This window comes from Helianthus annuus, chromosome 6 (genome assembly GCF_002127325.2).
Source record: "Helianthus annuus cultivar XRQ/B chromosome 6, HanXRQr2.0-SUNRISE, whole genome shotgun sequence".
NCBI classification, from domain to species: Eukaryota; Viridiplantae; Streptophyta; class Magnoliopsida; order Asterales; family Asteraceae; genus Helianthus; species Helianthus annuus.
The window spans coordinates 127488399-127502704 of NC_035438.2; the positions used below are offsets into that span (position 1 = coordinate 127488399).

At 41.1% G+C, this 14306-nt stretch overlaps 1 protein-coding gene across 1 annotated transcript; it reads right to left on the reverse strand.

The window, feature by feature from the left end:
- Window positions 1-4160: 4160 nt before the first annotated feature.
- On the reverse strand, window positions 4161-5513 carry LOC110888061 (calphotin-like). The gene has a single exon (XM_022135604.1). The coding sequence runs from the start codon at window positions 5511-5513 to the stop codon at window positions 4161-4163; it is 1353 nt and encodes a 450-aa protein (XP_021991296.1).
- Window positions 5514-14306: the final 8793 nt, after the last annotated feature.

Consider the following 14306-nt stretch of genomic DNA (forward strand, 5'->3'; position numbering starts at 1 on the left):
GGTTGCTGTAGAAGACCTGAAGGCTTTTGGTATTTGACTTTTACCTTGGCGCACGTTAAACATTTGCTGACATATACTGCAACATCGCCTTTCATCCTTGGCCACCAATAAAAATCCTTAAGATCTTGGTACATCTTATCCGCACCGGGATGAATCGAGTACCGCGACTTGTGAGCTTCATCGAAAATAACCTTTCTCAATCCACCAAACAGAGGAACCCAAATTCATTTCATGAAGTATAAAGTTCCTTCCTCTTTTGGTACCAACTGCTTCTCCATCCCACGGAGATACTCGTCCTCAATATTCCTTTCTTTGAGAGCTTCTCTCTGCGCGGCACGAATGCGCAATGAGAGGTCTGTCTGGACAATCATTTCCAAAGCCCTAACTCTTATGGGCTTGATCCTTTCTTTCCGACTTAGGGCATCGGCGACCACATTCGTCTTCCCTGGATGATACTTGATCTCGCAATCATAGTCGTTCAACAGCTCTACCCAGCATCTTTATCTCATGTTAAGCTCCTTCTGGTCAAATATGTGTTGCAGGCTCTTATGATCAGTGAAGATTGTACATCGCGTACCATACAAATAATGTCGCCAGATCTTCAACGCAAATACCACCGCGCCTAATTCCAAGTCATGTGTGGTATAATTTTTTCTCGTGGACCTTTAACTGGCGAGAAGCATATGCTATAACTTTCTGTCGCTGCATCAACACGCATCCTAAACCTTGACGCGAGGCATCACAATATGCTACGAAACCGTCAGTACCTTTGGGTAGCGATAAGATCGGTGCGTCACAAAGCTTGTTCTTCAACAACTGAAACGCTTCTTCTTGTTTGTCTCCCCAATCAAACTTCTTGTCTTTCTGGGTAAGGGAGGTCAAAGGTTGAGCGATTTTTGAGAAATCCTCAATGAACCTTCGATAATAACCAGCCAAACCTAAGAATGGTCAAATCTCGGTTGGCGTCTTTGGAGTTTCCCAGTTCTTTATAGCTTTGATCTTTGTGCGATCCATATGGATTCCATTTCCATTAACAACATGTCCAAGAAATTGGACTTCGCGTAACCAGAACTCGCATTTCGAGAACTTGGCATACAGTTTCTCCTTTTTAAGTAGCTCCAAAATGGCTCTTAAATGTTGTTCGTGCTCATCCTTCGTCTTCGAGTAGATCAAGATGTCATCGATGAACACAATCACGAACTTGTCGAGGTACGGCTTACAAACTCTGTTCATTAAATCCATAAAACGGCTGGCACGTTTGTCAACCCAAATGACATAACCAGGAACTCATAATATCTATATCGAGTTCTAAAAGCAGTCTTGGGAATAGTTTCCTCTTGAATTCTCAACTGATGATATCCTGATCGCAAATCGATCTTTGAGTAGAAACTTGAACCTTGCAGCTGATCAAATAGGTCGTCAATTCTCGGCAGAGGATATCTATTCTTGATTGTCAACTTGTTCAGTTCCCGGTAATCGATACACATGCGGAAACTACCATCCTTCTTCTTAACAAACAAAACTGGAGCTCCCTAAGGTGAGAAGCTTGGTCTGATGAATCCTTTGTCTAACAACTCCTGAAGTTGCGTCGACAACTCCTGCATCTTCGAAGGCGCAAGTCGGTAGGGTGCCTTAGCCACAGGCGCTGCACCTGGAACTAAGTCAATGTGGAACTCGACTTGTCTTTGCGGCGGTAATCCTGGCAAGTCTTCTAGAAAGACTTCAGGATATTCTTTTACGACCGGAATGTCTTCGATCCTTGGCTCAGCAGCTTCTTTATCCACGATGTGTGCCAAGAAGGCGACACATCCCTTCTGTAAACACTTTCTAGCTTTCAAGCAAGTGATGACTCTCAGAGGCGTACTGCGCTTTTCTCCATGGACCACGATCGTCTCTCCATCTTCTATTGGGATGCGGATGGTCTTTTCGTGACAAACAATCTCGGCTTTGTTGCTTGACAACCAATCTATCCCTACCACCACGTCGAAACTTCCCAACTCGACTGGTAGTAGATCCAAAGTGAACTCGCGTTCTCCCAACTCAATTACGCATCCTCGGACAACTTCATTCGCTTCAAGTAGCTTTCCATTAGCCAGTTCAATTGAGTACGGAATATCTAACTTACTAACGGTTAACACAAGCATATTCTTAAATTCTAACGATACGAAACTATAATCGGCACCAGTATCAAACAGAACAGATGCAAAGCGTGGTTTATAGGGAACGTACCAGTGACAACGTTTGGATCCTGGCGCGCTTCCCTTGCTCCGATGTTGAATACCCTCCCACGGGCTTGATTCAGTTTTGGGCATTCCTCTTAAAGTGCCCAACATCTCCACAATTGAAGCATCCCGGTCCCTGACCATTACCATTTCCATTTCCACCTTGAGTGTTGTTTTGGTTGCGATTTCCACTCCCAGCTTGGTTCGCAAAATTCCCACGGTTTCCATTTCCGCCATTTCCTCCTTGTTGGCGGTTTCCATTACCATTCCCATAACCTCGATTACCACCACGCCCGGCACCAGTTCCGGCCCAACACGTATCCTTCATGTGGCCGTTCTTTCCACATGACTCGCATTTCCTCAATCTGCACTGGCCAGAATGATGGCGCTGGCACGTATCACACTTGGGCAGAGTGCCCATGTAACCCTTTCCTTTGTTTTCGACACCGGTTGTGGCTCTAGCCGTGTGCTCGACTCACCCTTCTTGTTCACATTGCTGGTACCTTGCTTGAAGTTGGAAAACTTCCGTTTGTTTTCACTAGACGACTCCACATGAGTCTCTTTCTTCTTCGGTTCAGACACTAAAAACTTGTTCAATCTAATAGCTTTCTCAGTAAGTGCCACACTGAGATCGATGGCTTCCATGATTGTTGTAGGCTTGGATGTGGTAACCATGCTCATGATCTGGGGTGCCAATCCCCAGATAAAGCGCTCAACACGTTTAAATTCGAGCATAACCATGTACGGTACTACATGGGACAAATCGTGAAACCTTTAAACATATTCTGCAATCTTAACCTTCCATCCTTAGGTGCCAAAACTCAGTCTCTAGCTTCTGTATTTCAGCACACGAACAATACTTCCTCCTCATGAGCTCCTTCAGCTCATTCCATGATAACGCATAAGCTACCGCTTCTCCTAAAGTTTGCACTTGCAGATTCCACCACGATAGGGCACCATCCAGAAACAGCCCTGAGATGTAGGTCACTTGTTGCTCGGGAGCACACTTGCTCATCCTTAGGACAGAGTCTGTCTTTTCAGCCCACCTGACAAATGCAACAGCACCTCCAGTGCCGTTGAAATTCACGGGCTTACAGTCGAGGAATTGCTGGTAGGTACACCCTGCACATACATCAGAATTTACAAATGGTATTAGCGGACATGCTAGAAATATCCAAATGTATCGTAATATATCTCAAGCGACTTAACATTACCATTGGGTGGATTGTTATTGCCGTTATTGTGCGAGATATTTCCGCTTGTTTCTGCATGGGAGGCCGCATACTAGGCTATAGCCGCGGCGATTATCCCTTGGAGTTCCGCATCAGTAGTGGGCATGCGCGCGTTTCGTCGTGGAGGCATCTTCTAAAAGATGATCATGTTGGTTAGGTCATAGAAGTAAATAGTATGCGTACGTAATAACATTTATCAATCACATGACATCACATGTTATAACATAAAGTAAATAACTCAACAAAGCATGTAGTGAGAACGTTTCCATTGAGCTTTCATAAATCACGACCACAATATTGTTTTACATGTTTAATAGTACATCATACATCCAATGATATCATAGGGTCACATCACCCTCAAAATACAAGTCAAACTACACCTATCATATATAAAAAGAGTGATCTCTCCAAAAAGTCTTCGTATGCTGGCTCAATCGCGACTTTCTCCCCAAAATGATCTACCTGCATCAAACCAAAAATATCTATGCTGATGGCGGAGGAGGAGGAGGAGGAGGAGGAAAATGAGAGAAAAGCAAGCGGTGCATGTGCATCCAGTCCTCCTCAAGTGCACGACAGACGCGCAGCAAATAGGCAATCTGCTGCTCAGATGTAAGGAAACGAACATCCGAATCAGGGGAAAGCGGACGGGGAGTGTGTGGTGCTGCAAAGGGGGTCTGACAGTGACAAGGAGGACGTGGAGCTCTCTCTAACTCCTGCATACGACGACCCAGTGCGTCCTGCTGTAGTTGCAGCGACGCAAGTATATCCTCTGTATTGTATCCCACATGAAATGGGTGGTACGAGTCAGATAATTGCATAACATAGGGCGTAGTCCACAAAAACGGCTCGCCCGAAGGTGCAGCAGGTGGTGCAACATGAGGAAACTGTGACAGGGGAACGGAAGAGACGATGACATAGGAGGAATGAAAGCAAGTGGCTGCCTCGATGAACCCTCCCCAGGACGAGGTGGCGGTATGTCCTGGAGGAATGTGATGGGAAGATCAGTGCGATGGACGTCAGAGGTGTGTGGGTGGAACAATGGAATCTCAGTAGGTGTAGAAACAGGTGCCACGAGAGGAGTGACGGGTAGCACAAACGGTGGGTAATCGTCATCATCCTCGATCCACCCGTTACGGGTGTCAGCATAACGAGGATCGATGTGAGCAGCGGAAGGTGCACGGTCAACCAATACCGGCACGGGATCAGGTAAAGGTGCATCAGCAATAGGATCATCCACCACTGGTGGTGCAACAATGGGAAGGTCAAAAATGGGTGGTGCAAGGGCTGGTGCATCATCAAGAACAGGGTCGGGCTCTCGTGCAGGATCAGGAGCAACAACAGGCCCTGGGGCCATGACAGGCTCAGGGTCAGCAAGGTCCATATCAAAGTCGGCAGGGATGTCAAACAACGGATCAATAGAAGCCGTTGGCGCCTCTAAGGACTGGTCCATATGAATAAACTCGATCTCATGATCAGGATCGAAATCAGGAGGAAAAACTGGATCAAAATCGTCATCGACCTCATGGTCAAACTCAAACTCGTGTGACGGACCAGGTGCCGCTGACATCGCTACGTCAGGGTCAGCGTCAGGAGAGGGATGCTGCACACCCTGGTCGTGCAAGGATGCGGATGCCACAGACTCCAACGAGTCTGGGATAGGTGAACCAAGAGGAGCCTCTTCTACAGGGGCCTCAGCAATAGGAAGGATAGCATCAACATCAATCGGGGCCCCGCCCTCATAGTCGTCCTTAGGGGGACCCTCCTCGAATAGATCAATGTCGTCATCGGACACAACATCGAGTGGCACATCCGCCACGGGGAAAGCAGCAAGTGGAACGGGAGCAGGGATCACCACAAGAGGTAGATCCCCAGCAGGAATGCCATCAGCAGGCTTTATCTCAACTCCGATGTCTGGCCGAGCGAACGGCTGAAAAACGTCGTCATCTGTACTCGTGGTATCTGACGTATACACGTCTCCCTCTGATGGTATCTCATCGTCTGACACAGCCGCCATGGGGTCCACTGTGTCTGATACTCCTGTGACGGAAGAAGAAACCATGGTGTCTGTAACACAACCACACATATGCACATATATCAATATAAAATCAAATAAACATGTAAGTCACAATAAAGCAAACAAGTAATTCTCCTAGTCTCTCTAGACTACCCTCCCAGCCTTTCAGACTGAACTTCCTAGCCTCTCAGACTAACTCCCTGGTCTCTAAGACCAACCTCCCAGTCTCTAAGACTAAACCTCCCCAATCTCTAAGATTGAACCCCTCAGTCTCTAAGACTGAACCTCCCTCAGCCTCTAAGACTGAACCTCCCAGCTCTAAGGCTGAACCTCCCCAGCCTCTAAGGCTGAACCTCCCCAGCCTCTAAGGCTGAACCATAGATTTTGGAAAGAAAAAAAAAGTTTATTTGTGCCTTTTTGTATGTAAAAATATTTTGTATCCTGGATCTGGACGTTTAGCGTATGCAATGTAAAAATGTTTTCGTGAGAGCCCTAGTGATCATAGTCTAGACTCGAGAAAGAATCCTAGTTCGCTATGATCGAGGCTCTGATACCAAGCTGTCACACCCTGGCTTTTGCAGAAGCGTGGATTTATTTTGCTGTGACTTCTTAATACCATAGCACAATCATATCAACGCTATATGAAATTAAAACGCATGATGATCATCCATTCCTTAAGTTTTAAAAGGTACCACAACATCATTGTTTAAAATGTCGACACATAAAACAAAATACAACCATGACATAATTAAAAACGTGTTCACATGACACAACAAAAGGTTTTTATAAAAACACGGTTTAAGACTTGTAATCCGTCCAGGAAGGGTCACACCTCCTAAACCTGGATGACATCATTATTGCCTACGCAGCTTGACAAGATTGCACACTTCGCTAGATCCACTAATTTCCTGAAATACATGTAGTTTGAAAAATCAACAAAAGTTGAGCGAGTTCTTGTAAAAGTGAGTATGTATAAACCTTTAAAGTATGAATAAAAGTCCCTGGTAGGTAGCAATAAGGAAAAAGAGATCACCAATGGGTTGCAAATCCACTGGTATGTGTGAAAAGGTGCAGGAAAACTCAAACCTAGAAAATTTGTTTCCGAGCTTCAGCGGTAAGACACAGTCACCTCTATGGGCCACCCCGGCCTCACGGGTGCGGGCTCGCTACACCCAAATAGATCTATCACTCTTGTATCCCTCGGTCCTAACAACGAGGATTAATGGCCTTAAGTGTTGTACCAACCACTCACATGATCTAAGTAGTAAACCCTCCTTAAGCTAACCATACCATGTGTAAAAGTGTCTGTAATAATTGTAACATATATTCCACCCCCGAAGTATAAAACTGAAAACAGTAAGAGAAAAGGGGGACATGAACTCACAGAAGTGCGTCTCCTAAAATAGTCGTCAATCCAAACTCGGTCTGCTACGCGACGACTTACACGTACTAATGCCTATTAGACGAATGGGTCGTGCCTTGGCTTAGGGTTTAGTGTTTTGAGTTGCGTTACTTTGATATTATATCAAGTTTGGCTACTTGTTAAAATAATATTAATTATTTTAACTTAACTTTGTTTTTTTTGGAAAATAGTTAGGCAACTATTTCGTATCCACACTTCTTAAATATTTTATATGTGTATTTCCTTCCCAAGGATGGGGGTATTTATACATGTACATTTGTAATTCCGAAAAATATATTTTAAGTCCCACTTAGAAAAATATATTTAAATTACTTGTCTAAAACATCTTAATTTAAAATATATATATTTTTCCCAAAAATATTATATTTTACTTCATAAATTTTCCAAATAATATATTACCAAAAATATACGTGTAAAAGTATTTTTCCGAAATATTACATAAGTGACGTTTTAGCGTTTCGTATTGCAACAATACTTGCGTAACTTAAATATTTATTTTGTAAGGGTTTTGGTATTATTTTGGGAGTCATAATTTTATGGTATACATGAGTTATATTATTTCATCCTAAAAATAATATAACTAGTTCACAAAATAAACAAACAATCAAACAAGCATTTTAGTATAAAATATATATTCTACATATATATTTATCAAATTTTATTAACGAAAATCAACCTCCGACACTTGGTATTTTTTGAATAAAAATCATGGAGAAGTTTATTTTGAAAACCAAGTTAAAAATATATTTGTAACACTTGTTAGAAAAATATTTTCTAAGTGTTGAAACTTTAGAAAAATTTCGCCAGAGTTTCCTTTGTAAATAGAGGCGTCCATGCTTACTAGCATATCATTTTGTTTTCAAAAAATCATTCAATCAATTCTCAATCATCAACATGCAATATTTAACTTATACTTACCGAACTTGTCAAGAACAAGCACAACTATAAACTCATGAACTTGAATATCTATGAAAACATGTAGTAACTTATTAGCACACTTAGTAAGTCTTGTTACCTTCCAAAATGTGATTATTTCTTTAAAAACTTTTTTTTAAAGAGTTTGAATATTCACAACTTCTAGTCATATTTTCTAAAAATGTTTCTTTGTGAAATTTTCTTATTACACAAGTGTTTCTACACTTGTTTACTCACCAAAAATATGATTAGTTTATGTAAGATCCAAGTTTTATCAAAACTCATACTTTTCACTTGGTTCTTTCGAAAAACCACTCATGGATCTTTAGATCTACAAGATTATAACCTACTTTGGTCTTTATTTTTCAAGAAAACATATATTTATTCAAGTTCATAGTTTATGTGTGGATGTTTCCATCATCCTACACATCTCTAACTTTCACATCTTGCTAGTTCATGTTTTTAATCATGATCTAGCAAGTCCATAAGATGATCCATATCATTTTTACTAGCAAACAACAAACAACAAGCATAACAACACAAGAATAACATGATTTCTTCATCATTTTAACACTACTTCATCACAAAGTTAGTAAATGTTCAAGACTTTGTTTATGGTTCTTTAGAGTTCTTATCATATCATCATTCTTTTACTATTAACCATCAAAAATATAAAGAGGATGAAGATCTAAGACACTTACCACTAGCACAAGGGTAGGGGAGTTCAAGAGTATAAAAGTGGTGGATAAAAGAAAATGAGAGAAGTCCTTGAGCTTCCGAACACACCAAGCTTGCTTGTATGGTCTCTAGCACCTTTGGATGTCCTTAGATTGGAAGATGCAGCTTGAATTATGGTGATGGTGGGTGTGGTGGTTCTCGGACGAACACACAAGAGAAGGGAAAAGTGTTTGTGAATTGAAAGTGTGTTGTGAAGTGAGAGGTTGATGGACTATGAGTTTAAATAAAAATCCTCCAACACATGTTTACACATTGGTTAAGATGTTCCCATAGTACCTAGCATATATAATAAACAATGAAGGAAAATCAAGGGTGGGTCTCCACCCTTGTAACCGGTTTCGAGGGGTGGGGGGTATAGGGTTGGGTTTCAATGGATGGTTACTAATCTAGTTAGGATTCAATGATATAGTTAGTGTGTTATGGTGTGTTATCAAATATATAATGTGTTAGGGTGTTCGGGGACCCTAACTAGCTCAGAAAAATAAAAACAATGTGTTTGACAATATTTTTGTGTTCCGGGTAATGTCCGGTTGTTCGGTTGGGTGTTGTCCACTAAAGTGCTAAATTAATCCATAAGGTGTCTTTTATATTACTTTTAGTGACACATTTAATTCCCAACACTTTGGAAAGTATCTAGGACTATTTTGTCAAGTTTTTGCATATTACTAGCATAATTAAATGCTGAATTTTGTTCAAAAGTGCAGAATTCTGCATTTAAAGTGTGTTTTAGGCACTTCCCGACACTATAACTATCACCTAGTGACGCAATTTTATGGTTCTCACTTCCCTACACTCCCTACTAGTGTAATACTCTATCTCTAGCTCATACTGGCCTCAAAAACATTGTCTGTCTAGGTGCTGGCATTGTCAGCATGTTTCTGGGTTATCCGTTCTGTGTGCTAACTATGCATCAAGTTTGTCACTAATGTTTGTATGAAATAAATGAAATGTGATGCATATGTATGTATGTAACAGAAAACAGAAAGCAGTTTAATCACAGTTGTAATCAAGCACAATCATTAAACACAAATTAAATATTAATTAAGTGTACGGATACCTGTAATTGTGAGGGTTGTCACAGAGAGTTGGGTCATGAGGGTAGGATCTAACATCCTAGGATAGGTTTGGAATAGAAGGTTATACCTCCTGCCTAAGCGGCTGCGAGTGCTGCCGTAACTTGTTCATTGATAAGAGCCGTCAACTGGGCTTGAGTTAGGTTCACGCGTCCACTCATGATCTTCACATCAATGGAAACATGGGTGAGAGAGGTTCATGAGAGTGCGATGATGGAAGAGAGTAAGCACACATGTGTTTTCAGGCAGTAGTTGTTACATTTATCTAAGCATACTATAAGCAACCTACTATGTAATTAAAAAGTAAGCAATATAAACATAAATCATATCACCTATAGTGTTGAGCCTTGCACGTGGAGCGAAGCGTCATTATGGATCGTTAAGCACTGTACAGGTTATAGTCTGGTTTTACCAAAAAGCTTTTCCCTTTTTTTTAAAACCAAGTTCACTATAACCAATGGCTCTGATACCAATCTGTCACACCCCCAAAATCCACATGCGGAGTATCACCGCTTGGAGGCATGACATGACCAGGATCAAGCCACCAATCATATTGAACATAGCATGTAATTAAATATAAACCCAACACAATATAATTGGCGTCCAAACAAAACGTAGTTTAAGTTGTAAGCGGAAGCATAATGTTTAAAACCATAGTATAAGTTCAACAGTATGATATAACATGGCATAAGATTATCCATGTCCCACAACGTCCACGCCTCCTAGTGCAAGCTCCAAAAGTGCCTAACGACCTGCAAGGCATATAACAAAAAGTCAACAACAAAGTTGAGCGAGTTCACAGGAGGTGTTTGTTTAAAAGTAGTTTCTCAAGAACTAAGAGTTTGCTTTCAACAGTAGGTTAAATCAACTTTCCTTATTTTCCAATCCATAACAGGTGGGGGCTACCCCGTGTTGTAAACCACTAGACTAGATGTATCTATAGGTGTCCTTCCCAATCCGAAGGCATAAGTACGTATTGAATACGTAGGTTTTGCGCAGGTGCCTTCCCAATCCAAGGATAGAGGTACGTATGAGAATACGTAGGTTTTGCGCAGGCGTCCTTCCCAATCCGAGGACGGAGGTATGTAGCGAGTACGTAGGTTTTGCGCTGGCGTCCTTCCCAATCCGAGGATGGTGGTAGGTAGTCTAATAGTGGTGAAAGTACAAGTTTTGTCTTAGTTATTCAATCCCATTCCCAACCCATCGGGAATCCCATGCCTTAGGAGTGTGAACTCACCTTGGTTTGCTCGGCAGATACACGAAAAGGTTATTTGTGCTATAAGTGGTCAACCACGTCCTAACAGGGTTACCATACAAGTCAGGTCTAGGTTCAAGTAATGCACATAATTTTACACATAGGCTAGCAAGTTACGACACATAATAATCATGGCATCCACATAGCATCATGGCAGTTCAACAGTACATACGAGTTTAACAGTAACATCACGTAAACAAACAAAGCCCAAGTATGTGGCCCAAATGGTTGGGCTTGTAACAGTATGTAAGTCCAAATAGATTGTGTGATTAAATGGTCTCGAGTCGAGACTAGAGATCTCGAGTCAAGACAGTGTGGTCTCGGGTTGTAGTCTTGGTGTTCTCGAGTCGCAACTAAGGGTCTCGGGTCATGCATTTATCACTCGAGACCTGGTGGTCTCGAGTCAGGTCTTGAGTCGCAACAAGACCCGCAACCATGGTCTCGAGTCTGGTTGTTTGTGTGCTGGTGTGGTCTCGAGTCGAGACAGTGAGGTCTCTACTCGCAATCCCAAGCCGAGACTAATTGTGTAACAACCTTCCAAATTTCCAGTCCATTACTTCCGTAACATTTGCTAAAGGTTTTGGCAGTTTCAACTTAGATCAAGTCAACAATTATTCAGCAATCAAGCATATTCATATTACCTTAATCATCACCAATTCAAGATCAACGATTTAATCATAACAGCCGATTACATCCATTAGGTTCTAGATCTAAATCATACAATCCGATTCATAAGAACATCATCACATAAATCCTAATTCAAAACCAAAAACTAATCTCATGATCATCATGTAGGTTCAGATCAATCATTCAGAGACAACAATTGAACATACATCATTTAATCATATATTCATAGTTTATCACAACATCATCATGCATAACATCAAGTATCATGTATTAAGCAAACTAACTGTGATGGAACACTAACCGAGATGTAGAATGAATAGGTTTGATCGATTCAAGGGCTTCGAATGAAGGGAGGGCTGTCGTCGAGTTGTAGGGAGGGGGGAGATAGTTTTAGGGTTTTGTGTGTTTTGTGATATGAGAAGATTATGAGAAAAACCAATACACCCTCTAGTGTATGCGCATGAGAGGAATGGGCCGAACCCATCTTGGGTTGCCATCCTTGGTCTCGAGTCGAGTATGGTGGAGTTGCGAGTGGGGTTGGGCCGAAAGAGAGAGAGGTGTACGATTAAGAATGTGCGGCCCGAACACTTATTGCCTGACTGGGCTTGTATTGTGTAACCAAGGACTAACAATCACGTAACACATATCATAACATTGTCGTAACATTTATTGAAATCAAACATATCAGTCAATCAAGTAGCGTTCATACACGTTGCATTAAAGCCAAACAAGTTACATCAAAGCACAAAGAAAGGTTCTGAAATACGGGTTGTCACATCATCCCCAAGTGGAAAAAAATTTCGTCCTAAAATTTAGCACGTACTCACTGAGGAAGCTAGTTATGCTGAGTGGTTTTCCTGGGGTGTCACAGTTTGCAATTTCTTACCACCCCTATCTTTGTTGATAATGAGACAGCTATAAACATAACAAAAAATCATGTTCATCACGCTAAAACCAAACACATTGAAATTCGTCATCGCTTCATTCGAGACTGTTTCGAAAAGAAGTTGATACGAATAGAAAAAATCCACACCGATGAGCAAAAAGCTGACTTACATACCAAAGCATTTGACAAAACTCGTTTTCAACATATATTGAAACTTAACGGTATGAAGTTATTATCGGTTACGGATGGGATTATTGGCGTTGATGAGGATACCACTGTTGATGATGTTGAAAAGAAATCTGCAATGGTTTGTCGATTTTTTAGTTTTTTGGTACTTAGGGGGGAGATAGGTAATATTTTCAAAAAATTCAATAAAAAAATTCAAAAACCCAAAAACATGAGATATTTCAAAAAAATCCAAAAACAATAGAAAACTGAAAAAAGAGCTTGTGTAAAAAGGGAAAATGATAGTACATCAGCAAGACAGTTACAGTATGCTAACGAAATGTAAAGTTTTAAATGTGTTAAGCAGTCTCGCTGATGATGTGCCGGTAGGTTTTTACACATTTAGTAAGTCTGTTCGGGATATAAACATATATCATTACTTGCTTATACGTGGGGAACATCTCTCGGATATATAGGTAACCCCTGAAATCTTGTTTGAAAGACTCTATTTCTAACATACTAGGTCTTTATACGTGATGATATCTGGGGTATTATACCAGGACTTCTGATTTTACGGAAGCAATAGCCTAGTCCTCGTATAATACTCTGCACTGCTTTATTCTTAAAGCTCACCCTCAACATAAAAAATGATGAAAACATTGAAAAATGCTAATCATGTGCTGTTGTAAAAGAAGATCCCCAAAGGGGACCCACCTAAAGTCGAGCCATCATCTCTCTGATTGAATGGAAGTTCTAGCCTGAGCTCTCATGGCCTCGCATTTACCCTTTACAGATATCATTAATGTGCACTCACCTGTAGGACTGAATATAGTAGTCTGGATACGGGAGTATATTCTGAGGTGTTACACGCGTATAAGTTTAGATCTTAAAACACTAAATTCGTATCTTGAACAGATTGAAATTTGTGTGAAAGCTTAAGAGGATTGTAGGATCGTTATATGACCCGAATGAGAGATTTAGAAGAGTTTTGTATCAGAATCAAAGGCGGAATCAATGAAATGGACAAGATAACAGCTTGATTCACTTATAATTTTCTCTTGTATTAATCTGATAGTGTTACAGCACCTGGAGACAGTTCGGCAGTACTTCGTTACCGAATCAGAAAAGTTACAAATGAAAATCAAGACCAAGGTATTTATAGGCACGTAATTCCGTGCGGAATTAACAATGTGTGATTTCATGCGAAATTAGCTAGGCTAATTTCGTACGGAATTACCTTGGTTAGTTTCATGCGGAATTACTTAAAACCATATAAATCCTGCTTTCTCGTACTACGAGCCCTGATCTATCAATCCTATTACATGACATGATACAAGACGAAGTCAACAGACATAGTGCACTAACTGACTCCCCCTTGGATGTTGACGAAGTCTTCAGTGTCTAATCTTCAGCAAGACACATCTTCAGTCTTGATCAGTCTTTTTGCGCTTTCCGAATTGTCTAACACTGTAAGCAACCATCAATCTTTATCTTCTTCCATCAGCTTCCAACTTGAATGTTATACCAGGATCTGACTCTGGCTCTTTCATTAACATCTTTTAGAAACATTCTCTTCAGGCTCCCCCTTTCGTTAAGCTTCCATGCTTTGGGATCGTCACCTTGCTTTCCGGTTACAAACTTCCCCTTGCTTTGAGCTTCTCTTCAGACTCCCCCTTAGACTCAGCTGTCGGGATCGTAATCTTGAATGACATCTGCCACACTCATATTTCTATAAATACAACCATCTTGATCATTC

Excerpts from the sequence above, each read along its gene's own strand:
- LOC110888061 (XM_022135604.1), bottom strand. The coding sequence starts at position 5,513 with ATGGTTTCTTCTTCCGTCACAGGAGTATCAGACACAGTGGACCCCATG.